This window comes from Botrytis fragariae, assembly GCF_013461495.1.
Source record: "Botrytis fragariae strain BVB16 chromosome Unknown tig00000163, whole genome shotgun sequence".
Taxonomy (NCBI): Eukaryota; Fungi; Ascomycota; class Leotiomycetes; order Helotiales; family Sclerotiniaceae; genus Botrytis; species Botrytis fragariae.
Genome location: NW_023500999.1, coordinates 665,602 through 691,099, shown reverse-complemented (window position 1 = coordinate 691,099; position 25,498 = coordinate 665,602). Strand labels below are relative to the sequence as shown.

Below are 25,498 nucleotides of genomic sequence, written 5' to 3'. Positions count from 1 at the left end.
CATGATATGTTAAATGATCAACTAATAAGGAAGCGGGCGCAAATTTTTCAGTATGGCGGCTGGGCGTTTTATGGCTGGTCTAATCTGATGGAGAAATTAATTATGAGGTGTATGATAGATACCTTCTTTTCCTGCTTTAAAATACCTCTTCGGCTGGTGGGTGCTGGATGGGCCCGGGAATGCGAGGAAAGTGGAGAGAATCGCGAGATTTTTACCTACCTATCTAGGTACTTTTGTATTCTGCACTGATCCTCTTGATTGATTCTCGTGGAATAGTGAATGAAAATTGGACGATGTAATGTGTTGTGTGAACAGTAGCCGACTTGATATGCGAATGCTTTATGTATCTCTCCTGAACAACCTCGATGTGGATCTGAAGCGTCTTTGAGCATTGGGCTGCAAGCTTACTTTATAGTCTGTGTCTGCGACCGAATGTTCCATGATTTGAAGCACGATGTCTAACGATGTTGTATCTTGAAATACTCACATTTTCGTCTTCTTATTGTTCTTGTCCTGTTTCTGGAGTAGGAAATGAGCTTCTACCTTTCTCCTCTCTATTTGCAGCCAACCATTTTATCAATCGCAGTAGTACTTTTTCTCGAAAGCCATCTTCTCATCCGTATAGCTCCGTGAATCGATGTCCCTTTTCTTTCTTGATCCTCATTTCCCTTCTCGATCTATCCTACTTGTCCATTTCCATTTCCATTTCCACACCCACAAAGTATCACATCCGACACACGATGCAGCCAAGAAATCAAAGACAGACAGAAAGACAGACAGACAGACAGACCCTCTCACAACGAGATTACGGGGATACGATTCCTGATCTGCATACTTGCGTAGAACGAACCCCATTCTTTCCCACTCTTCACCTACAAACACAATTCTCGTTTCAGATTCTCGTGAAACGCCAGAGTTAAATCTGCCCACTCCTTTTTCATCCAAAAATCTACTGTGATGTCAATATACCTGTCTACCTGTCTACCTACCTATCCACATTCCAATAAAACCAAATCCCACAAACCAATATCCCCTTCTCATAAAAAATTTCACCTTCCTTCCTCACCCGCTACCTTCTAGACAGGATCGCGCTCTACCCACTTCCACGCTTTCCACCGCTCGTTTGTTCGATTCTTACAATGGGGATGTTATCGCTTCTTCCCTATCTCACAAATCCCACAAATCCATGTCTCCTCAAATCCAACACCCCTACACACAAACCACCTCACCAATTCGCTTGACAGGATTCTCAACATCACGATGGAAAAAGCACTTTACTTCATCATATCGAATCGAATTTTCCTAATCTCAAGTTCGTGAGACAAAACTGGGATTTTGCAGATGAATTTTGTAGATGAATTTTGTAGATAAATATTGAGTATGAATATTGCAATCATGATCAACACCAAAACTATCTATTGAGGTAGACAGATAGAGAGATGAGTAAAGTAACAAGTACCTATCCTTACCAACCTCATCCGATTACTCACAAATATCCAAAAGCCAAAGTTAAAATCTATCTATTCCAGAACCCAGTGTGGAATATTCGACACACTGTAGTAAAACTCTTAAATTTCCAAATCATTTCCAGACAAAAGCAAAAAAATGTCGTCTAGAGACAACTGGTGAATCCCACGAGGGATATCCCTTCCAAAATCTCGTCATGCCGTAGACTTTTACCTATATTTAATTGTCCATGTGCCGTCTCATGTTGCTTTGTAAGACATGGAGGCTTACATGCAGAAAGTATGAAGAGGCTGGGAATACCCAAGCCGTTGGAACGGTATCTTCGAGCTTGACTCGAGTCCCAAGCAGCCGCATCACAGGAACTGGTTGCCGGTGGAGATCGCCAATCAGTGTAGAAAGCGACCCTAAGAACCAGATTTATCGAGATTAGGGCTGAGTTTGAGGGGCAATCGTCACACCGCGGGGAAAAATTTTCACAAGTCGTGTAACCTCACGCGGTAGTACATACATCTGTATGGTATGCTTATACGCCCGAAAGCCTCTCATGTATGCGACGTGTGTTGTCCCCTACAATCACGGTTCAAGCAATAATCTATTTCAAACCACGTATTTCAACATTTCCTGGCGGCTACAGGTAATACAATGACGTATCGATGTAAATCGTGCCAATGATGTGAACTCTCGTACGAGAAGAATTTTTTCCTGGTTCGCGTTCAAAGACATTCTTCCTGTTCGTTGTCATCGAATCATCCAGTACCTGAGTTATCCAATTAAACAACGAGCATTGTGATATGTTATTCAAAACACATCCATAGCTACCCCCTTAATCTACCGTTCAGTTGGGATCAGGACTCGAGATGACTTGCTTGGTACTGCTGAATCAGATACGTGGTCAAGTTGTTCGTATATTCTCAGACGCGTTCTTTGGAGAAGAGAGGGAACATGATGCGTGAAAGGCAGTCAAGTAAATTCTCCTGAAGTATTTCTATATCTTGAGTCCCTCTATCATGTTGAGCAGTGGGAATCGATATAGATACTTTCTAAGAAACTATAGCTTCTGAGCACTTGTCTCGGCATTCACTGAACCATGGCTCAAGCTTCGAAAGCGTCAATGTACTGAGTACAATCTCTTTCTCCGCCACCACTCAACTAATTGGACTAGGAAAGATTCAAAAGAGAAAGCACCTGCTCGCCACCACCGACATCATCATCACCATAACCATGCATCTACATCCACCTCTGCCTCAGTCATCAACTCTGACCCAGCCACCAAAGAATTGACTAAAGAAACCGTTCAATCTAGGACTTCAAAGAAGTATGTTCACCTCCAACATGAAAGCATCGGTAGATTAACCCGTGATAGGAAGGAGGATTTGGATGCTCAACATAATCATGACCACAATACCTCTACGACTGCTTCGACAAGTAGTAGTACAGTTAGAGGTATTAATTTGCCTCAGGCTCCACATACGTATTTATATACCAATCCTTGCTCTCATACCAGATGCTGACATAAACCAGAGAGAAGAACTTATTTGCTTGCCATCACCTCGCCCTGGGACAGCAACAATGTGAACATCATCGCTATGACAATGGATCTGCAATAGCATCTACTTCTGCTTCAACTGCCAGCAGATCGACTATAAGAGGTGACCAATCCTCAACGTCCGAAGAAGTCATACTCGATCCTGGATCACAAGACGGGCAGTTAGCAGGTGTTGGAGGCTGGGTGGAAGAGTACGATGATAGTTATGGTGGGAACTATCCACAAGAAGTTGATTTGAACGGCACCGGTGAGCCAAAAGAGAGGGAAAGAGAGGGTGAGGTGATGAAATAGAATGAAGAGGGGATAATGCTGATAGGCAATCCCTGATTTGATATGATCCTATCATCTCAATCGAGGCATTAGCGAAGTGGGATGAAGTGTCTTGATGGCGGTGGTAGTCACAAGGTTATGACTCCTTAACAACATCAGCTTATCAATCAGGAAAGCTACTCCTTTTCCATCCCTCGGTGTGTTCACTTTGGGTGATGATGATATATGCACTTGCTCTAGATAATTCCTCTAGATAATTCCACGGGTTGTCCTTGATTCTATATCGTGAATGCATCAACCCAATAGAGCCATAGGAGAAGATTGAGCTAATACCTCCATGGTGAGACATCAACCAACCAACAAAGCTGTAGAGCGCACGATGAATAATTTTTCCATCGCTTCGTCTTCACAAATCCGACTACCAAATAGTTCATATATCTCTCCACGGAGAATCTCCACCGTGCACCCCCCATCCTCCACCCCCACGCACCTTTCCACTCGCTTCCCATCGCATAATCTCGGGCACTTACGGTTACGCATTCGACGCGGAGGAATCAATTTCCGGTGGTGGAGAGTTTTCCTGATATGCTCGAATCTCGATGACTCGAGATCTCAAGACTTTTCCACACATTTCATTATATTGAATTGTATCATCCAGAGCAAGCCGCGGAAGAATGCGATATCGCATGCGCAATAGGAGAACGATAAATTATCGGAACCATGTTTGATTGATACACGGATTGAGAGACGATTGTGGGAAATTGATGGCGCTTGTTGACGATGAATATGAATATGGGTATGAATATGGGTATGGGTATGGGTATGGGTATGGGATTGTGGGGAGCTAAGCTGGATAGCTATTTAAATAGGTGCAAGCAGATTGGTTGATGAGGTTTGACAAGTGTGAGTGAGCGTGAGCTTTGCTATTTTGGTGTAACGGGATGAAGATACGGTAGAATGATGGAAGGGCCGAGACTCACTTCAGCCTTTGGTATCTACCTGCCTAGGAGAAAGTGTGATGCATGAAGGAGATTTATTCTGTGTGTGTGTATGTGTGCGTGTGTGTCTGTCGGTCGGTCTGTCTTATAATTTGATTTTTTTATTAAAGAGAAGATGGAAAACAATGCGTGATCTATTTGTAGCGAAGTGATAGTGTGAAGATTGATAACAATCCAAAGAAAATAAATCGCGTGGAAAATCGTGTCTCATGTCTCAAGTTCATTCAAATCACGGGAGAGCGGAGACTAAAGATGCCGCGTTATCCCCATCGCAATAGGAAGGGATGTGTTATTGGCTGTGGTGACGCTAGAGCATTTAGAGTATAAGCTACCCCGCATTTTTGTGAATCTCTGGAGACCTTTGAAGGTCCCAAAGCAAAGGGTTGCCAAGTGAGACGATGCAACTCCACGGGCATGGAATTATGGATCTATCGTCGTGTGGATGGCTGGTGTACGAGTATATCGGGATGAGGACGAGAGTGAGGATGAGGATGAGGATGAGGATGAGGATAAGGATAATATGAGGATGAAAATGAGGATAAGGATGAATATAAGAATGATATAAGAATGATATAAGAATGATATAAGAATGATATAAGAATGAATGTAAGAATGATACAAGGATAAGTATAAGGATAATATAAGCATGAGGATATAAGTGTGAGTATGAGGATGAGACCATGAGATTCTCTCCGTGCAACTCATATCGACATCCATCCTGCACAAAGAGAAACATTCATCATAGATCAACATCTCGAAAAGATAAATTTCAATCATGTGGCTATGTAACAAGGCTAAAGCCATCCCTTCTTCTTTGTTGTCCCTGTTGTATGACATGAAGCATCTCCGAAAACAGATCACTATGCGTCAAGCAATTACATCAGGCTGAGAGATAGCATTCTATATCCTCCATTGGGGAGGTAGCTAACTCCTGTGTACATCACACCTTTCGAGTATCACCTCGGGAAACCAAGAAATGAGAAACCTGAACCCTGGCACGATAACCATAGCCACAGAACATGAAGAGGAGAGGAGAGGAGAGAATCATCACTCGCATTCGCATTCGCAGTAGCATTTATAGTAGCATCCATAGTAGCATCAATAGTAGCATCCATGGCAGCATCTTTCGTGGGCAGAAGAACAACCTTTGCATCTATACCAGAGCAGGCATAGCATCATCTCACCAAACTCAATAACCCTCTGCGCACAAGAAGTGCCTTGCAGCCGCAGCCAAACAAACAAGATTCAATCAAATCAAACCTTCGACCCCGCACCCAACAATTGATCCTACCACTCTTGCTTCAGGATACCAAGTCGGCCAACGGGAACTCAACATCATCCAACCAATGCGTTGAACCCAGCAAGCCCGGCATACTTAATCATTGTCGAGCTTGTCTTCCGATGCATTTTATTTGATTTGATTTGATTTTACTTTACTTTGTCACGAAACCTCCAGCTTCATTTCTCGACATCATCTCACAGCCACATCGTAAACGACGTTGGGTGAATCTTGTCTTATCAGCACAGGGCTGTACATTATTTATTGATATTGACTAGGTAGACGATCGACCGTGCATATCGACCCAAATACTACCAGCCAAGCCCACTTTCTGTCCCAGAGGTACGCGACGGTAATCCGGTTGGAATAATCCGGCACACGGAGCATTTCAAGTGAGTAATTGATGTTTCTCTATTGTTCGATTTTCTTTACCAAGGTTATCTCTCTTACCGCTCATACCGATTTCGCATGCCTCTCTCGAACTTCCCAAGGCCTTCGTTTGTTTCCGGACTGATTCCCGATCCCTCCCACGTCCGTTCATATGTTTGATGACGCCTGGCTCTTTTATTTGGATCGAGGCAAATAGTCCAATTATATGGGTTAGATTCCCCACAGCCCGCAAGAATCAAGGTCGTTCTTGGATACCTATGTACATATAAACACCATGTCCCACGTCTATTCTTCCATCGTGAAAGATATAGAGTCATTCGGGCTAACAATTCACGACTGCCTACAGAGCAAGACATCTGCTCAATCTCATATCAATCTACCTTGCATTCAAATACATCCCCTTGATCAAACCATCCACAATGTCCACCACCAACTCCATCAAGCAAGCTGCCGAAGCAGCACGAAATAGAACATCAGAAGCAATGGAAACGACCAAACGACTTGCCGACTCTGCCAAAGCAGATCCCATAGCTGTGAAGAACGATATCCTCCATACACCATTCATGCGTGCCGCTCTCCCGTTCATCAACGGAGGTCTCGCCGGCATGACAGCTACCACCGTCATCCAACCCATCGACATGATAAAAGTGCGTCTCCAACTCGCCGGTGAAGGAATCCGCACCGGTCCCAAACCCACCCCTCTATCCGTTACCCGCGAGATTCTCGCGTCCGGCAAAGCACTAGACCTCTACACCGGTCTCAGCGCAGGCCTCCTCCGCCAAGCCGTCTACACCACCGCCCGTCTTGGCTTCTTCGATAGTTTCATGACGACCCTCTCCGCTCGCTCAAAAGAAAACAATACCACCATCGGCTTCAAAGAACGCGCCGCAGCAGGTCTCACAGCTGGCGGCTTGGCAGCCATGATAGGCAATCCTGCAGATCTCGCTCTGATCCGCATGCAGTCCGATGGATTGAAACCTCTCGCCGAGCGCAAAAACTACAAATCCGTCATCGACGCTCTCGCATCCATTACCAAGTCCGAAGGCATCACAGCTCTCTGGGCGGGGTGCGCACCCACGGTTGTGCGAGCCATGGCTCTGAATTTCGGACAGCTGGCATTTTTCTCCGAAGCAAAATCACAACTCAAGACACGCACGGATTGGAACCCTAAAACACAAACGCTTACCGCTTCGGCCGTCGCGGGCTTCTTCGCAAGTTTCTTCAGTCTGCCATTTGATTTTGTGAAGACGAGGCTGCAGAAACAGGGGAGAGGAAAAGATCGGGTCTACAAGGGAATGAGAGATTGTTTTGTGAAGGTCGCGAGAGAAGAAGGCATGATGAGATTTTACAGAGGGTTTGGTACGTATTATGTGAGGATCGCTCCGCATGCTATGGTGACATTGATCGTGGCGGATTGGTTGGGTTTCATGACTAAGTAAGTGGGTGGGTGGGTGTGTGGCTGGATGCTGAGGAGCGGAGTGGAATGGAGAGAGGGAAGTGGGTCCCGGTTGGAGGTTGGAAGACATGGATGCGGATGGGTTAATGACTGAATTTTTGATACTGTAGCATTGTTTGACGGATTGCTTGGGATGGAATTCGAATTGATTGATTGATTAATGGAATGGAGTTACAAGTTTAGGATACCGATTTTGGGGTTGGATTATCTTGTTCAGTACTTTTTGGATTAGGCTTTAGGAATCAGGCTACGGGGGAATGGAATTCCTTTTAGTTATTCAATGCATTTCAGTCTATTTATATTCACATTTATTACTCTTTCTTAGCGTCTCCTTGAGCGTTTGAAGAAGAAAGAAAGATTTATATTTATACATTTTGGCACGAGACAAGAAGATTCTTCAACTCCATGAGAGACATTTGGCTCCGTGGACAGTTACGGCTTCTACGGTCCATCACTCTAGCCAACACAGTGTATACATAAGTAGATAGCTAGCTACAGTAGTCAACGTTCAAGCGAACGAAAACTGACGTGGGATGTATCACTGAGTAGTTAAAATTCCAATCATAAATGACGTACACAACACCCGGTTGGATTCTCAGTGGGCTATCAAGCAATACCCAGGTAGGTATCTAGGTATACTCAACACACGGAACGAATGTGAGTTGCGAAAGAAAAGCGTTCGGACTCTGGGAGATATACTTCGTGAGAGATAGCGTATCCTATAAGTTATGGAGTCGAGCGCGCGGTGGTGGAGGGTGTGATGAGGGGAGGGTGTGATGAGAGGAGAGTGTGATGAGGGGAGGGTGTGATGAGAGGAGAGTGTGATGTAGTGATTACTCTACTCCATCTCTCTATTCGGAAATTTACATCGGACCTCTTCTCCAGTATGAATTCTGGATGGGAGATGGTGAGATGTGTTTGATGTTTGATTGGTTTTGTTCATGGGATGCGGAGATTTGGATGGGGGAAGGTGGGGGGGGGGGGGGGGGGGGGGGTTGATATGTCGGGGGCAGAAACGATTTTGTGAGGGAAATCGTGGTGGATTTACCAATCTGGTTTATATGCATTCGAAAATAGTAATGTGGTTAGCAGAAATCAGCGGTGAAGTACTGTAGGGGGTAACTAGAGATTTCCATTCTTCTCTTTCGTATGGATAGCGATGAGAGCATTTTATACAGTAAGTATCGATACCCACGTAAGAGCTCATTTCTACTTCCCACATTCCAGCTCGTGTACAATCCGATGCAATCCAACCCATAAATAACACCCAAAAATGGTATCTCGTACAAAACACCAACCCAGCTCCAGGTTGATGAACCCCATCTCGAAATCCAATATTTATACACAAGAAGAAAACCCCACACACTCCCTCTATCCATCTGGAAAAGATACTCCTCTTCATTCCCAGCCATATTTCAAATTATATATATACATCAAATCACATCTCTCATCGCACTATCCCTCACCCCAAAATTAAATACACCACACCACACCACACCACACCGCCCCGCTTCAACATATACATTACACTACATCTCCACGCTCCTCCCATGACCCTCCAACTCAGCCGGTTTGACATCTCCCGGCAAAAACTTATCCATAGACCTATCACGCGCCGGTGCGGGAATCGGATACGAAACGGGATACGAGTGGAGTTCTGCACGAGCTACGGGTACGAGGTTTGTAGACGGAGCGTGGTATTCACGTGGTGTGGCGTCGGGGGTGGAAATTGTAGGGGAGATGTGGGATTCGTGGGGTGCTGGGTGCGGTATTGAGCTGGGTGATACATGCGTAGGTGGGTGGTAGTATTCGTGTGGTGAGTTTGTAGGTGGGTTGTCGTATTCGTGTGGTGTTGAGTTCGGCATTGAATGCGGCGTTGCACCAAGTGGTGGATTTGTAGATGGCGTGTAGTATTCATGGGGTATCATTGTGTTTGGTAACGAGTTGGTTGGTGAGTTGTAAGACATTTGTGAGTTTGAGGTTGATGGTGAGTCGGGGGGTGTGGAGAGTAGTTTGAGGGGGGAGTTTTTCTTTGCCCGTCGGTATTTTCGGAATCCCCAGAATGAAGCAGAGAGGGAGATTATGATGAGGATTCCGATTCCGATTACCAGCCCGATGGTGAGGGCCCTGCTAGGTCCGGTTGGGGAGGCGGTTTGTTGGGCGGGTTCTTGGGAGACGGCTGAGGTTATTGGGGTGGTTGAGGCTACTGAGGTTGTGGAGATCGCGAAAGATGTTGAGCTTGCGAGAGTTGCTGAACTTGATAAGGTTGATGATGGGGCGGAAAGTAATGTCGAAGAAGTGCTTGAGGAGACCGGCGATATAATGTGGAATCCCCTTGACCACGCCTCAAGTTTTGTGCTTGATGAATTGAGACTTGTATTATTTGAACTATGTTCCCATGCCAGCTGATGCATTCCGGCCGCTGAAACATTGAAATCGATATCATCGACTGTAGGTGTCCATAGAACGGAAGAATTGTAGACATCTTGATTGCCTTTCATAATCTTAGTACTTACATTGCAAAATGAATCGGAATAACTTACCCGCAAGAAGAAAAGGTGCATATTTTTGAACTACTGTGTTATCTTGCGAATCGGCGCGCAAAAGCCATAGATTTAGAAGAAAATCCCCATTTTTGGCGACATTGAACGTATGAGGTGCCCACGTGAGGTTCACCAGAGAAGTGGCAGTGACGTTGACTGGTACCTCAAAAGTCCATCTCTGCGCCATGTTTTTGAAAGAAGAGCGTTTCTCAATGTATCATCGACTGCAATATTATCTTGAGAGCAACGGTGCGATGAATACAAGAATTGAAGAGAAAGAAAACTGAACGACATCTCCGATCCATGGAAGGGCTTTGGAGTGTAAGGTATTCGGGACCGTGCCAAGATCATCGTAAGGGATGCTAATTTTGGACAGTGTAATCGCTGCGATAGTTTGAAGCGCGAACCTCACAGACATAGCACAATACAATTGGCCCCCTCTTAGCAAAACTATGTCACATGACTAATCACATCTTGCAGTTGCTGCGTCCCTCAATCTTTGCTACCAGATTCGGATGGAAAAGGTGGGATTCGTTTGAACCCTGGACGATCTGCAAGGGAGTATCTGGAGTTTTTCCTTTCACTAAAAACCTCGTAGCTTTTGGAGATGGATTCGTGGCAATCAGCAATTCTAATGGAATATAGAAGTGTCACAGAAAATACCATTAGAACTTTCAACATCACTCCCAATTGATTGTATTGATATTCATGTTGTCACGCTTTAATCATTCTTTTTCTTCCTGATTTGGGACCCTTGACTCGGAAAAACACAGGGCATACAGAGGCATTAAACGCCGAGCGCTAGCCGAGCCGATAATGTGATAGCAATCTCCAGCCCCTGATGTGGTACCAGCTTACCGGATCACATCTTTCTTCTTTAATTTATCGTTTCACGTGCTTCGCGTTTCAAACAGAACAAATGATAGGCGTGTGGTGTGATTAGCGTCTGGGTTACCCCCGTTAGCCGCCCAGGCACAAAAAGGTTAATGCCTCCTTCGAGATCCTTATTCTATTTTAACTCTTGAGCGATGGCTCCACAATGCATATACCCCGAAGATTAGGAAATTTCTTGCTGAATCACGAAATAAGACAATTTCGTTCGGCCAGTCTGTCCTCGACCTCCCTATCTTCTGCAACTTTGCATACTCCCGTTCCAATGTAACCTTTTGATAATCATTATCTTATGTACCCCTCATAATCAATATCGGCATATGGAATATTAGAACAGTCATGGTCCCCCGAAGCTCCCGCCCTTATCTTCTTGGCGCGTTTGTCGCTCTCGTGTTCATCACCCTTATCTCTTTCCAGACTCGCCAGGAATCACCAAAATCCTCAACATGGTTAGACTACTCAGATAAGTCATCTTCAGATATCCGCAACTACGTCTCCCCCACTTCCGACGAGAAGCTTATACCAGCCGATACCATTTCGGAAATAGGTCGAGCCAGTAATGCGACTCTTGGTGTACGTATCACCCTCCTCCAATCTTTGTTGGGCGAATATAGCTTGCTAACACAATAACCGACTAGTTTGAGAAAGTAGTGGTCATAGGGCTGAGAGAACATTCAGACAAACGGGATGCGATAGTATTATCTGCCTCTCTGACGGGATTTGAGGTAGAATTTGTAGATGGAATTAAAGGCGATGAAGTAGTCGATAAGGCTAAGCCGCCGGTATGTGAAATTTACCATACAACAGCACCCTTTGTTCACTGCACATTGGGACAATGGGACTAGGACGCAAGTTAACGCTTTGACTTAGGGTCATTTTTTAAATGGAGGGGCGACGGGTCCTTGGCGTGGTCACATGAATGTCATACGAAGGTGTGTACATACTATCTACTATCAGTTTACCTTCTAGAACACACGAATGATTCGTTACTAATCCTCATTACTATTACACAGGATTGTAGAAAACAAACTTGCCTCAGCATTGATTATGGAAGACGACATTGACTGGGATATCCGGCTCCGAACCCAACTCCCCGAATTCGCCAAGGGAATCCGCACTCTATCACACATCCCACTTTCTCAACGTCAACATTCCCCTTACGGCGATGACTGGGATATATTGTGGCCAGGTCACTGTGGTGATGAGCTTCCCTCTGTTTTCCACAAAGGGAAAAAGGATGGGCTCTACAGGATTGACAATGACGGAACTGTTGCTCCCAAGTCTTCTCAATCGTATCTTAAAGCCCTCGCAGATTATCCCGAAAAGACGCGTATAGTTCATAAAGCCGGTGCTCCCAAATGTACCTTGGGATATGCCGTTTCCTATCGTGGAGCTCAGAAGATTCTCATGGCTGCGGTAAAAGGCGGCAATAATCTTCCTGTCGATAATGCACTTGCGTCTCTTTGTCGTGATGGGTATTTAGATATGAAATGTTTTTCGGTGGAACCTCAATTATTTCAACATTATAAGCCGGCTGGAAAGACGGACAAGGATAGTGATGTTAATAGTTTGGAGAAGGGAGATGCGCAAGGTACAAAGAAAAAGGGAATCAAAAGTATGATCGTTTGGAGTGCGAGGCTAAATTTGGAGCATCTGATCACGGGGAGGAAAGATTATGTTACCCAATAGTGAAGAACCAGGGTTTTCTTTTTGTTGTTTTGGGTTTGATTTGGAAGGATCGGGTTTTGGGGTGTTGGAATACAGGATAATGACATAGAACTGGCGCGATTCGATAAAAATTGTTGTACATTAATCGAAGGATGTATTGAGAGAAGCTTATTTGATAAGAACAAACAGTATTCACTCTTTTGATAGTAGTTTCATTAGAGCATGGTATATGTGTGAATCTTTCAATCAAATAATAATTTCATATCGTCATCTGAGCTTCCCTGCCGCGGGTTGTTCAATAGTTCAGGCCACAATTCAAGAGTCAATTTTTTTTAATTATTTAATTCTCCGTTATCAAAATGATCTTTAATATTGAAATGATCTTTATCATAGAATTGACTTGAAATGTAGAATCTTCAGGTATCGTGACTCGTCGAGTAAGTTTTCCGATTCCGATTTCGATTTCGACTTCGACTTCGATTTCCTGAATAGCTTCGAAAGCACTGAGAGTCTGTATTTACATTCAAATTCTTGAATGGCTTTAAGATATAAACGTTTGTGATCGCAATTTTATCCCTACTCCTTTTTGATAAAAGAGGTTTCGATTTTTGATCCCGCTTCTTCCTGGTGAAGATGATTCTTGTTGGTTTGAGAGTTATGCTAATGACGTAGAACCTATTATGTAGGCTCTAATCGGCAAATTGTGTTTTATCTGAAGAGCTAGTTATGTATAGAATAAGTGATGCTTAAATAGGTCTTGCTGTAGAGCTAGCTCCTTTGCAGTAAGCTATAAATGACTTGAAGTCATTCATTCACTCTTTGATCACACAATTCTAATTCTGTACGAACGTAGGTGAATGACCTTAAGTCACTGAGCTACTGCAGTACACTAAGTGAGAGAACTAGTCTCAATATATAGGGATTGCTTCTTCGTGTACCTTTCCAGCTCTTTAGACAGAATTTAGTGTTGAACATTAGGACCTATAACGTGGGTGGTACGTCAACTGTACTCGTCTCACGCAAACAAATTCACGAGGACGCAAAGTCAAAAAAGGGAAAATGTTAGGAGTGTGTGTACTTGAAGCTAAGCAGGGGGATATAAATACAGTTTCTTTTCGTAATTGAGCTCTCTTCTCTCTCCAAAATTTCTAATATCAATAGGAAACATTGGTCCCTATAGTTCTCCCGCTTCACTCCATGACATCTACTCTTATATTACTACTTCATCTAATAATCGACATCACCTCAGACATGAAAGATCTTGATAATAGTCGTGTAAGAATAATCTTAATAAGAACTTATCTATTATTGATAGTGAATTAAAAAAAAATCATGCTCGCTTGTGGAATCAAATTCTGACCAAGTAGCTACCGTGACAACATCTCAAGAATACGAAAAATAACGGAGATATTCACGACCTACGCTATATTCTCGATAATTATAATTACACACTATAATGATAGTTTTGTTACGAGTATAGACATCCACTGAAGTATCGAATCACCAGAGGCAGGTTTGTAGAATCAGTTGTCTTGATTGAAGGTTCTATGAAAAAGGAGAGCTCTAAATAAGCTCATGTACAAAGTCAGCTTCTATGCTAGCAACTTTCAACACACCCCTTCGTCGGGAAGATAATAATATAAAGCTCTCCTTTTCTAACTCGATTCCCTCAAATAATCCTTTTTTGCGAATCCTTGCTCCATGTACCCCTTAATCCATACATCCTTCATTCCTATATCGGATCGAGTTTACTAATAGAGTGAGTTTCAAGATAGTCAAAATGGAGAGCTGTTGGAAGAAACTCCTGCTATACTAACATAAAATTTGTGAACCGTTTCAAAGGCTTCGAATGTCCAACTAGTTGACAGTGATCTTCGCCATGTACTAGTTAGTAGTCTTCGGGTCTTCCTACAAGATCAAGACCTATATAGGGATTTATCATGTAACTATTTATACCATTCACTAGGCAGGGGCCTAGACATGACAACTCTCACGTTCTAGAAATCGTACTTGTTTTATTTTCATACTATATAAATATAGATAAATAATCTTAAGTCATTAGACTGTTATAGTGGACTAAGCGAGAAGGCTAGTCTCAAGCATATAAGGATTACTTCTTCCTATATATAGCTAGCTCTTTAGATAAAATATAATATTAATAATTGAAACCTATCATCGTAGGTACTACGTCATCTATACTCTTATTAAATTAATATATACCTCTTAGATTCTATTATGAAATCTAAGGCATATAAGAGTATCTTGTCTTCTTATTGTAGGGCACAAGAGTGGTTTACTATGAAATGAAAATAACTATAATATACTCTGATCTATTATCCTCTTAGCTATTCTCAATGTCTTAGTAATTTACTATAAGATTTATAACTATAATCCTCAAGATATAGTTTAGATAAACTTATATTATATATTAGTCTGAAGACTAGTAAGAGTTCGTTATAGTAACAATTAGAGACTCAATGAGTATATCTAATATGACAATAAAAGTAATCAAATCTGACCTTTAAGCGAAATAGAAGTAAGAACTTATAGATAAACATAAGTCATAAAAATACTCATCTAGATTCTATAGAACGAGAACTTCTTATATTAGTTAAATTTCTAAAGGAATTAATATCCTAAGGTTGATTTCCCAGTGATCGAATTTCTATAATATCTGATTTGATCAGAAGAAATTGGGATAATTAGACTTAATCTAAATTAACCAATTTTTAGAAAGTCTGAACGAACTTACTCATCTAGAATTATATAGTAAGATAGAGAAGACGATAATTATCTTTTCACTATACGAGATTAGATATAATTAGTAGTCTAACTCTTATTTTTTAAGACTAGATGTCTATAACTTTATTTAGATGATAACTCTTGAATATCGAGCTAAAATTAATCTTAGAATTATAATTACTTATATGAATACAATAAGAAGAATTGAGACTATAGATTTTAATATATTAAACGAGAACTACTAATATCTATAAAAGAAATATACTAGACTTCTTGTATACATATAGATGAGAACTATGATTACTTTGTTTCAATACTTATATAACTATGTTACGAACAATCAAGATAATAAATTCGAGCACAAGAGACGAGATATCTTAATTACTGAATATGAATGTATATTCGACTATATTAGTTAAAATTTGGATAATGTACGACAAGTACTTAGTGTAGGTTTTTCTTTTAGAGTTAATTTATTACATAAAGATAGTTGAAAGAAGGAAGATAGTACGCTCAAGTATGAGAGCTAAGAATCCCTGATATATTAGTCAAAATAATATACTCGATTTCAAGATTCAGACGAGAGATACTCAGATGAGAGATATTGGAAATGTTCAAGTCACGAGATCTAGGGCTAGGGTCAGGTGATTGTCACTACCCGGAGAGATAGCTAACCGGGAGAAACTCACCGATAGTATACATTCTTCGAGATTTCAGGCTTGCTGCTCACCAGGAGATAGAGACACTAGAAGTAGTCTATTAAAGCTAGCAATATGCTATCTGTACGCTTGAAAGCATATTCTGAAGCCTATAATGAGCTCATTTGGAGGCATAAATCTCTATATTCACAGGATAGTTACAGCACGAAGAGCCTAAAGACTTTCAACGATATCAACCCTTTAAATTAATAAGCAAATTCTCACAATTGAGAACCGAAATGACGCAAAGAAAAACGTTCGTGGTCTATGATAGTAAGAGGATGTAGTAAGCAATGAGTAATCAGGGTTGTTCACATCATTGCGAGTCACAAGCATATATAGAAAGTATAATAGAGGCAGAAAACAGTTCAATTCTACCTCCTTGCAGTCCTTGATAGTAAGATTTGGTTCTTTAGGGCACCACCCTCTTCCCGCACAACAAAACTGATTCGAGACGAGCCAAACGCGACGTTCCCACCCACAGACACTCCCTACTTGTGGATTCTTGTTTTTATTTAGCGCTCACGTCTTCCCCGCCTCCGCCAAGATTCGCCTGTTGACCAGCCTGTAGATAATTTGTTAACGATCTGTCAAGAGGAAGAGTGCAGCCGCAGCAGGATATATACGTACTCCGACGGCAGCAAGCTCGGCCTTAAGAGCAACGATTTCCGCATCCTTTCCAGCCATTTCGACAGTCAACCCAAGCACTCTTCGCTCGGCCCACTGTGCTCTTGTCCACAAATCGTTGATTATATCGTCTTTGTCAAGAATCTTCTCGTGAAGTTCATCCTGTAGGTAAAAAATGTTAGTTATTCTTCAAGCCAAGAGTATTAGATCGATGTTGACGAAACTTACGAGCTTGTTTTTAAAGCTCTTTTGCGTCAACACGCCAAGGGTTGGTAGCGGGTAAGACATTATGAGAGTTGTTTGGTTGATGGGAGGAGGATTGTTGGGTTGGATTTTGAGGTTGTAAGGATTCAGAATTTTCTGCAGCGAGAAACTGAATTTAACTTCAAAATTACCTGAAGACAGAAGCCTACGCGAGATTTATCTCGTTATTGTGGGGTTAAAGACCAAAAATACGCTAGTTACGATACCCGGCCGTCTTTAGGCCGCCTACTTGCGTTGCCCAGATCGAAAAGGCTAGCCTCCAGCCTTGAGGTTGTTGTATAGTACTAGCAGCTTCGTTCACAATGTATTTAGCCTCAGATTAAGGCCTCTTTAGATCAGTAGCAGCTTAGAAAAAGATGAGGTTCGTAGGGTCTGGAGCGCGCAGAATCTACTAGTATATTGAGCCACTACGAAGAAATTTCGAGTATAAACGACATATGAGGCCATCCAGAGTAATCGCAGACACCAGCAAAAAAGGTGACGTGGTATCATAGAATCATGCCAAGCACCCATCAACATTTACTGAGGTTTTGACTTGCATTGATATTGTGCAAGTCTGCTGGAGTCTCCTGTCCTCTCAGATTAGTTTATGAAGTAGGTGATTCTGCGGCTAGAATCCCAATCGAATAATACCAATACTCATAAATGAATTGATTAATCTTCTTGACTGGAAATACATCTGAGATACTACAACTAAATCCATCAAAATAAAGACATATTATCAAAGAACGTTGCGAATTTATGTGACTGAAGCCCTTCATAAATCTGTTCATTTGAGAAAATTGACCCCACCAAAACATCTCTCTTTCCACAACCTACCAGTTTCCAACGACCGCCGCAAATATATATGTACTGTTGCTGTTTCAATTATTTTCAGCAGTTAACGCGCAGGAAAATTCGTTGTGAGTCTCCTCCTCTGAACATGCCCTGGTGCAGCTCTGAAATGCCTCTCCGGGCGTTCCCCTGCGCCGACGTTCGAGCGACACATTCGAAAAAACAGAATACGACCCATCACAGTAAGTTTCATGATTTCAAGGCTCTTTTTAATATTATATCAATAAATTTTTATGCGAAGCAACAATAGCTGATCAAAGAAGAAGCTAGTATTGCCCGTACCTACGTCAAAGATCTCGATATCCTAACGAAGGCAATCATCTATCTTGGTCCGAATGCCGGATTCCCGTCAAGAAAGAAAGGAACCACACACAATACTCTACTCCACGACGAACTTCGCAAGCTAATAAGCCATTCTGAAGTCATCAATGCGACAAGAGCCGCCTCTAAAACCAATGATATGCTGTGTGTAGGATGGAAAATGTCACAAAGTTACAGAAAACCAAAGAAGAACGCCCTTTTCGAAAGTACTATCAAAGAAACTACGAAATAAGAGATACGGGATCGACGTAAACTAAGAATTAAAAGCCGAATGGATGCTACTCTCAAAGGTTAGAAGGGCCTAGGATAATCACTTGAAAGGCTCCAGAACAATGGTCTTCATGTATGCCTAAACGCCAACGAGATGAAATAACCCGGATAGGTCAAACTAACCATGCCTACGATACTTGTTGATCACGGTTCCAACATCATGGCTTTCATTAAGGGCATATTTTGAAGTCGCTCAGCTGGAACGAGGTAGATGCACGAGAGATCTAGTTGCCTTTGACCTAACCTAGGAGACCCTAGAGAGGATCTCAAGTCTATCGACCTCTTGCTCAAAAGGAGCCGCATGAACTGTGAATTTTTTCGCAGATAGAGTACAGCATTCGACAATTAGGAAGGTGTTCTGGTGCTCTATTTTATGCCATCAAAATGCTAATGTATGCCATCGCTTGCAGCACCTCCCTCAGAAGTCCTAACCCAGGAACCGGATTATCTCAGCTCGACATTCCCTAGGCTCTTAAATGAGGAATGATATAAGGAAATAATGGTGCGGGATGAGTCCGAAGATCTTGAAGGACATAATGACGCTTGTATTAGTCGTTGACTAGAGCCTTTCATGGGATCTAGTGAAAACTATGCAGGTCCGATATGCGTTTGGCAAGAGTTCAGGTGTGACGATGCAATGCCTCAAGATAAATTGTGGCACGAACTCGCGCACTCTGGGAGTGATAACTTCCGGAATAGTATGATACAGCTCTCAGGCGGATACGTTCGTGTGGGAGTGGAAGGTATCGTCGTGAATGCACCTTCAATCTTATGAGGCACATACGGAACAAGAGCCAAGCTACATAGCTATGTTTAAGAGCAAGAATATGGTCCTCATGAGCATCATAATGTGAAGTGTAACGAGACCTGAGTCTTGGGACTTACATATGTCACGAGCTCTCAAAAGGAGTGGAGAGGCATTGCATGTTCAAAGTCCAAAGTATCATCAAAAGTTTTAAACCTCCCTTCCCCTCCACCCTCAATTCTGAATTGACTTTGCCACCAGTACTTGATACTCCAAGCATCAGCCTACTCGTACCTTTACTCTAGTTCTTGTCCTTTCAATTTCCGAACTTGATCCCGCCATGTGAAATACTGAGACATAACTACTGCGCCGGATACGAGCAGTAATCGTGCATGGAAATATATTGCTACCTTCAATAATGACCGAGTACAAGTCATTCAATCGCAATGTACGTCTCAGATGACTAGAGCTGGTAATGGCTGTGGGATCACGGTACATCGAAGTGAGGTATAATATGACATCGGGATCCGTCTTTTCTGGCGAACAATTGGTGCATTAGCTGTAGAGTGAGGAGCGGAGTTCTCCCCGTGTAGTTACTCTGACAACCTTCGGTGCTTTTGATAACTTGATTTGTCCGAAACGTTTAATAAGCAAGGAAGGAATCTTGAGCCGTTAACGATTAGCTGCTGGTAGGGAGGGATAGTTGTTTTGTCTGGGTAGTTAGTCTATCAAGATGGACTGAGGTGATAAATCGGCGCAGTAGTTTAAAAGCCATATCTTCGAGCAATACAACGATCTTTAAAGCTTCTCAGCCCAAAGGTAGTTACTGAGCTGTCACAAAGGCATTAAACCTAATAGGAGACGTGAGACCAGCCTGAATATCAGTAAATCTAGCAATGAAGGCACTGTTCCACTGAATTAGTCTTTCATTATCACAGGATAATAGGCTTAGCAATAATGTAAGACTGGAAAATTCGTGATGGTTATGAAGCCGTGAGTGTGTCACGGTGTAGGTAATATAATCCAGCTCCAAGCTCAAGATCTCCTGAGTGGAAGTCGATAAAAGCAGCAGATAACGGCATGGTGAGTCTGACCGTTTGAATTTGCCAATATTTCCCCGATTTGAGCATCCTTCTTGAACTATCGATGACTGCATTGAGTGGGAATGGAAAGGGGCGTTGGCTTTGAATTCGAAACGCCTCAAAACGCTTTGGAGTGCAAAGTTCATCAAAGTATCTGCATATCTAGGAGAATGTTTGGAAATTTCAGCATACTCTACGAGAAGCTTAATCCCCAATCAGAGCTACCAAGAGAGTATGTCGCGTAGAACAATTGAGGAAGGGTCGAAGGTGGGGTGCTCATTCCATACCTAGGTGTTTGAGGTCTCTTTGGTCGATGATTAGGTCAAGGATGTAGGGGCGATGCGTGAAATGATCATTGGGGGGGGGAGGTGGGTTAACAGAAATCATTGAATGCATCTGAGTTGTAGGTTCTTTGAGAGGGTTAGAAAAGGTTTGTTGGAATGTCACAAGTTGTAATAGTATGGTCCATGTGGGTGTTCGGAGGGGATAAATTTTGTTCCAGAGCTCGGACCATCACAACCACTTCACATTGATTAAAAACAACTTCTTGATTTAAGAAACGGGTAACTCTGGCAGACATACAGCTAGACATCAAAGAACCTTGCTCTATGATAACCCCCTTCCTTCATCAACCATCTCAAAGAAAAGGAGAGGTTGAATAAAATGGAAACACATTGAATCACTTGTCACTCTTGAGCCTTGCATGTGGTTTTGTTAGTCAGATTCACACTTTGTCACTTTCATAGACGTCAACTTCATTAAGGGGATAACGACAAAGCTTTTGATATTGAGAGATCCTGCCCTAGTACTCTTGCAGAAAATCATTCTCGAAGTTTTCGAGAAGATGACAGAAAAGGAAACGCAGTTCATATTATGAGTCTGGTATCTAGTGTTGATAAGGAGACTTCTTTCCTCATCCTAAGAGCAACGAGCCAAACGGGACGGCTATTGAAGCAGAAGCAAATGCCTCGATATGATAAGTATCGGTGCACGTGGGACATATCCTTGCCAAATACTTCCATTGCCTGCTTCCCCTTCTTCCAATTGCGTGCCAGTTGCAAGCATGAGCCTTCCCGTAATGTGTAGTTGTGCCGCATGAGTGTGTCGGAAAGTCGGTTTTTCGTTGTGCCATTTATTGTGCAAGGACATTAAATCATGTGACGTCCCCCATTCTTCTTCTCTACAATGGTTTCTCCCCTGTATTTCTTCATGCCTTGCGAAAACAAAAGGCAGGTGCTGTTGGGCTCTCTTATCTGATACGAAGAAAGCGAGAAAACTGCCAGCCAGGGCGAATTTCTGTAATGGAACACTGAAGGGAAGTAGCAACCGTTCAAGAAGAAAACCATATCTCTACAAGTATATGCTCTTGCCACCCTGCCTTCCTAATACTTGCTTGTGAAACTGCCCCGCCACAAGTACCCTACGTACTTGAATTTCTTAGGAACGGCGTTGACGTTTATCTTCTCTCTCCTGATTTCGTGCTGTATCGCGAATTCTCTTGCTTCTTCTCAACGTACCAGCACCGGAAGATGTTGCAATATTGTCCAATGCTACTTTGGCACTTGGACGACGGTTGACATCAATTCTTTTGGCTGACAATTCAGCCGTTTTACGGGGAATCGGTGGATAAGCAACATCTGTGGCAGCCGAAGGCTCGACAACAGAAGCTTGGGATTGATAGACTTGCTTATGTGGAGGCTGCTGTAAACTTTCTGGCACAGCTAGAATATCAGACCCAGCGCTACCGTCAGAAGTATAACCGTCCTCAAACCCCTCTTCTCCGTCTTCCTCGCAATCATCTGATTGGTTACCAACAATAATAAATTTAGCCTTGTCGATGGCAGATTGGAATTTATCGATTCCTTGTTGTATACGGTTGATGATGGCGTGAAGGGGAGTGCCACAAGCGTCAGCGGTACCTTCGATCTCCAATAAATCGCCGATACATGACTTTGCTCCGTCAATGCCAAGCACCTTGACGGCAGCGGCAGCAACTCCCTGTTGGAGATTTTCCAAGTCAAATAATAGCTGGTGAATCGGTTCGAAAACTTTCTGCGTTTGAAGCTTTTCAGTGGCATCTTTATTATCTTGTGCTGGCTCTGAGGTATTGGTATCAAGTTCCTTTCCTTTGCGAGACCGCGCCTTGTTCTTTTTGTTGATGATGCCTTGTGCCGTCTGTAAATGGGGTGTACCGGCATCGACATTCTTGCCTTTTTGAGACCGCGTGTTGTGATGTGGAGTCATTTCGAGAATTTATTGTTCGTATTTTCTTATTCTTCGAGATTTGGATTTTGACTTGACAAGATGTTCACTGGTGGCATGTACCAAATGCAAGAATTTTGATTCTTGAAAAATGATAGGCGTCCGCGGCAAGACGTTAGATATTCTGTTTCGTGGGTTGTGAATCGGAATTTGGTATTTGGTACAAAATCCTGAAGGTGTGTGCCTGTGTGTATTGCTTGATAATTCAAGATATCGCAAAACATGTAGCTCCAATTAGGCGAGTGGGTGTAAAAATAGGAAATTGAGAATCTATAATCACGCGTCACTGTTCTACTTGTTGATGAATTAAATTGGACAAAATGGGCAGTGGGAAAGTAGTGTGGTTAATTATATAGCCAACAATCTAATTGCTCAAAACGAAGTCCCAAAACCAGAAGCAAGGCTTCAATTTACATACGACTCGCCAGTATAAAAAGTTTCAATCCTGGATATAAGAATAGAAGCCGTGAAGGCAGATTACATTATAAATCGTGTTGGGGATAAGTTCTGTCTGTAAAAAGTGCGAAGCAGGTTAACGCCAGTATGTCATTCTCCTAACAGATAGAGTGCTTCAGGAATTATGAACAGTATATCAATGCAGATTTTTAAAGGCGAACACAATTCTAAGTTTTGACGGAATACAAGAAATGCAATTTATTCAACTGACTGACTCATTCATAAATCTACAAGAGAGTGGAATAAATTGCGTATGCCAACTACCGTAAAGAAAAGACCTTCAATAAGAGAGTGGACCTCTAACTAGTCTAGATTCTACCAACACCAAGAGTGTTCTGTAAACACCTGCATGTACTCTGCCCATATTATTGAAAGTATGATAATGTTAAAAGGTAACCTTCGAAGCATTTCCCCTTCTTCCACGTATGGATGATATCTAAGTTGGTTATTGTCTTGTCCAGCTCAATTTTTCCATCCAGCTTCCTTGCCGGCACGATTGGTGGAATATACCTCTCTGGTGCTGGACTGGGTTGATCGGTTCTATAACTGAGTTTCGGTGTTGCAACTGGTTGACTCCGATTAACAGCTCGAGAAGCTTCCGATGGTTAATCGCGTGTGATTTGCCAGTTGAACCAGAATAATGCTGCCTTGTCGAGATTTGACGAGGGGCACTTGAGTGGTGAGGTTATTTCTTCGACCTGACCAGATTTCCCGCTTTATTCCTATCCTTTCTGGATGTGCTTTCTCATCAAGCTTTCAAAGTCTTCTCAATAGCACTAGGTCCTTATTGTTGTGAGAGAGCTTTCTCCTGTTACCCTCGGGGTCGATCTCATTCTTTTTGTGACTATTGATAGTCCACTATTGGGATGTAGTCGGCTTTCCTTCTGGAAAAAACAAATATCAGTGGATTGATCAACGACATGACTATTGGAATCTAGCAGGTGGTACAATGCAAATCTAAGCCATGCATGCCACATTATAACCAACTAGATCGTGGAACTGCGAATGGATCATTCGACCGGACAAAGAATCGCTTCCTCGAATTTATAGATAACTTACAGTCAACGAGACAATGTATTCGCGTGCCCATTTTTTGCCTCGTCTCCAATTATTCTTTCGATAATCGATTTGTTGATTCATGGCTGATCCTGGACTATGATCGATTAGTTGTGCTTGTTATGAACAAGAATAAATGGAGGTATAATCAAAGATGACTTACTAGAAGCTTTATGGCTTTAAAACTAACGAAAAATAATTAGTGTTATGTCCCGCTCACGAGAAAAAACTGTGGAAGTAAAGCTTTCGCGTTCGTAGGTGATGTGGGAAGGAATGTGGAAGAGAAGAACGTAGACTCTTCGATTGTGGTGGATTTTTTGATTCAGTCAACATGCAGCTTCGAGCGCAGGCAGAAAACTCAAGTTGAACTGGCCAGAAGTGCCAGATCAACTCCGTGTTGTCTCTAGCGTGGGGTGTAAGGATAGAAAGTAATAACTCGAATACTTTTAGGTGCCCTTTACAGAATCTTTGTTTAAGCTACGTGCGTCGACTGATGGATTCTTGGCCCATGGCCTGGTTGAGAAAAAGATCTTAGCTGCCAGTCTTTAAAAGTTGAACTCAACTCGGGAAGGTAATTGCAGTCAGGCTCGGGATAAAATGGGACTAAAAAAAATGTACGTACTTCATTGTGGAAGAGCTGTTCTTTAAATCTGCCAAATTTCTTTCCTATATAAAAGGATACACTGGAATTCGATGCTGTGGTTTGAGTTTTAAAATGAGTAGAAGTGTTCGGTCTGAGCTCTAAATCTTCGAGATATGGAGTGGAGGACAAAGTCCGTCGGAAGATCCTGGGCTCTTCAATTATGATGCTTCGCCGATTATTAGTATTATTATCTCTCAGCGTAATTCTGTTGGAGCAAGATGGAACTAACTTACAAATAGACATCGAAGACATGTGGTGAAAGAAATGGGTTTGGCCGAAGAGTATCCTTTGCATCGGAAGAGATAAGCTCAGCATTTATTGGTACATATAACGCATGATATGAAAACGGAGAAGTTTGATGGTGATGATAATACTCGTTCTGCAATTTTTATATTGATGTTGAAGTTTGAAAGTTGCAATTGTAGTTGTAGTTGCAATCGGAAAGAGGTCAAGCGTTCGAAAGTTGTGATGTGAGCTAGGATCCTGAAATTTCAATTCAATTCCATGCTGCTTCGGAAATCATATGCACTTAACTCCCTTCAGAATTCTTTCATCAACAAAATTTGAGATATCTTTTAAGTTCATTAATAATACACCGTATTTTCTAATCTTTGACTTGAGCATGATGTTTAGGAATGCCTCCTATTTAGCCGAGTCGAAAGCTTCAAATCTCCACCTTGTTTTTTGTCCAACATGTATATTTTTGTTTTTCAGTCGAACAATCAAAAACATGTAAGTTTATTTCTCTTTTCACAATAGGATCTCCAGAAATAGTTGTGAAAGTTGCACAGGAAGGTATATTTATTGACACTCTGCTAATTACTTACCATAGGTTGTTCTCCTGGAGATTGAAAAACTTTTGATTTAGCCTTCTTTTGCCTTGATATTGTACAACAAACAGAACATCACACATTACCAGAAGTTTCACCTTTTTGTATCAGCAGAAGAGACATGAAAGATCAAACCAGAAAGGAGTTTAGATAACGCCAG

General features: G+C 42.3%; 6 protein-coding genes across 6 annotated transcripts; 3 read left to right on the top strand and 3 right to left on the bottom strand.

Annotated features, from left to right (window-relative positions):
• Window positions 1-2,554: 2,554 nt before the first annotated feature.
• Bfra_009792 (uncharacterized protein) lies at window positions 2,555-3,304 on the top strand (the record flags this gene model as incomplete). Its single annotated transcript, XM_037340130.1, has 3 exons — window positions 2,555-2,580; window positions 2,630-2,938; window positions 2,989-3,304. 3 exons carry the CDS (start codon window positions 2,555-2,557, stop codon window positions 3,302-3,304), a joined length of 651 nt encoding a protein of 216 aa, XP_037189353.1.
• Window positions 3,305-6,369: 3,065 nt separating this feature from the next.
• Window positions 6,370-7,389, top strand: Bfra_009791 (putative mitochondrial 2-oxoglutarate malate carrier protein; the record flags this gene model as incomplete). The annotated part of the gene is made up of 1 exon (XM_037340129.1): window positions 6,370-7,389. The coding sequence occupies one exon, from the start codon at window positions 6,370-6,372 to the stop codon at window positions 7,387-7,389; it is 1,020 nt and encodes a 339-aa protein (XP_037189352.1).
• A 1,546-nt stretch (window positions 7,390-8,935) lies between these two features.
• On the bottom strand, window positions 8,936-10,136 carry Bfra_009790 (uncharacterized protein; the record flags this gene model as incomplete). The annotated part of the gene is made up of 2 exons (XM_037340128.1): window positions 8,936-9,900; window positions 9,950-10,136. The coding sequence occupies 2 exons, from the start codon at window positions 10,134-10,136 to the stop codon at window positions 8,936-8,938; spliced, it is 1,152 nt and encodes a 383-aa protein (XP_037189351.1).
• Window positions 10,137-11,179: 1,043 nt separating this feature from the next.
• Window positions 11,180-12,529, top strand: Bfra_009789 (putative glycosyltransferase family 25 protein; the record flags this gene model as incomplete). Its single annotated transcript, XM_037340127.1, has 4 exons — window positions 11,180-11,413; window positions 11,479-11,622; window positions 11,711-11,772; window positions 11,854-12,529. The coding sequence occupies 4 exons, from the start codon at window positions 11,180-11,182 to the stop codon at window positions 12,527-12,529; spliced, it is 1,116 nt and encodes a 371-aa protein (XP_037189350.1).
• Window positions 12,530-16,459: 3,930 nt separating this feature from the next.
• On the bottom strand, window positions 16,460-16,863 carry Bfra_009788 (uncharacterized protein; the record flags this gene model as incomplete). The annotated part of the gene is made up of 3 exons (XM_037340126.1): window positions 16,460-16,513; window positions 16,579-16,737; window positions 16,804-16,863. 3 exons carry the CDS (start codon window positions 16,861-16,863, stop codon window positions 16,460-16,462), a joined length of 273 nt encoding a protein of 90 aa, XP_037189349.1.
• Window positions 16,864-21,528: 4,665 nt separating this feature from the next.
• Window positions 21,529-22,335, bottom strand: Bfra_009787 (uncharacterized protein; the record flags this gene model as incomplete). The annotated part of the gene is made up of 1 exon (XM_037340125.1): window positions 21,529-22,335. One exon carries the CDS (start codon window positions 22,333-22,335, stop codon window positions 21,529-21,531), a length of 807 nt encoding a protein of 268 aa, XP_037189348.1.
• Between the last annotated feature and the right edge of the window lie 3,163 nt (window positions 22,336-25,498).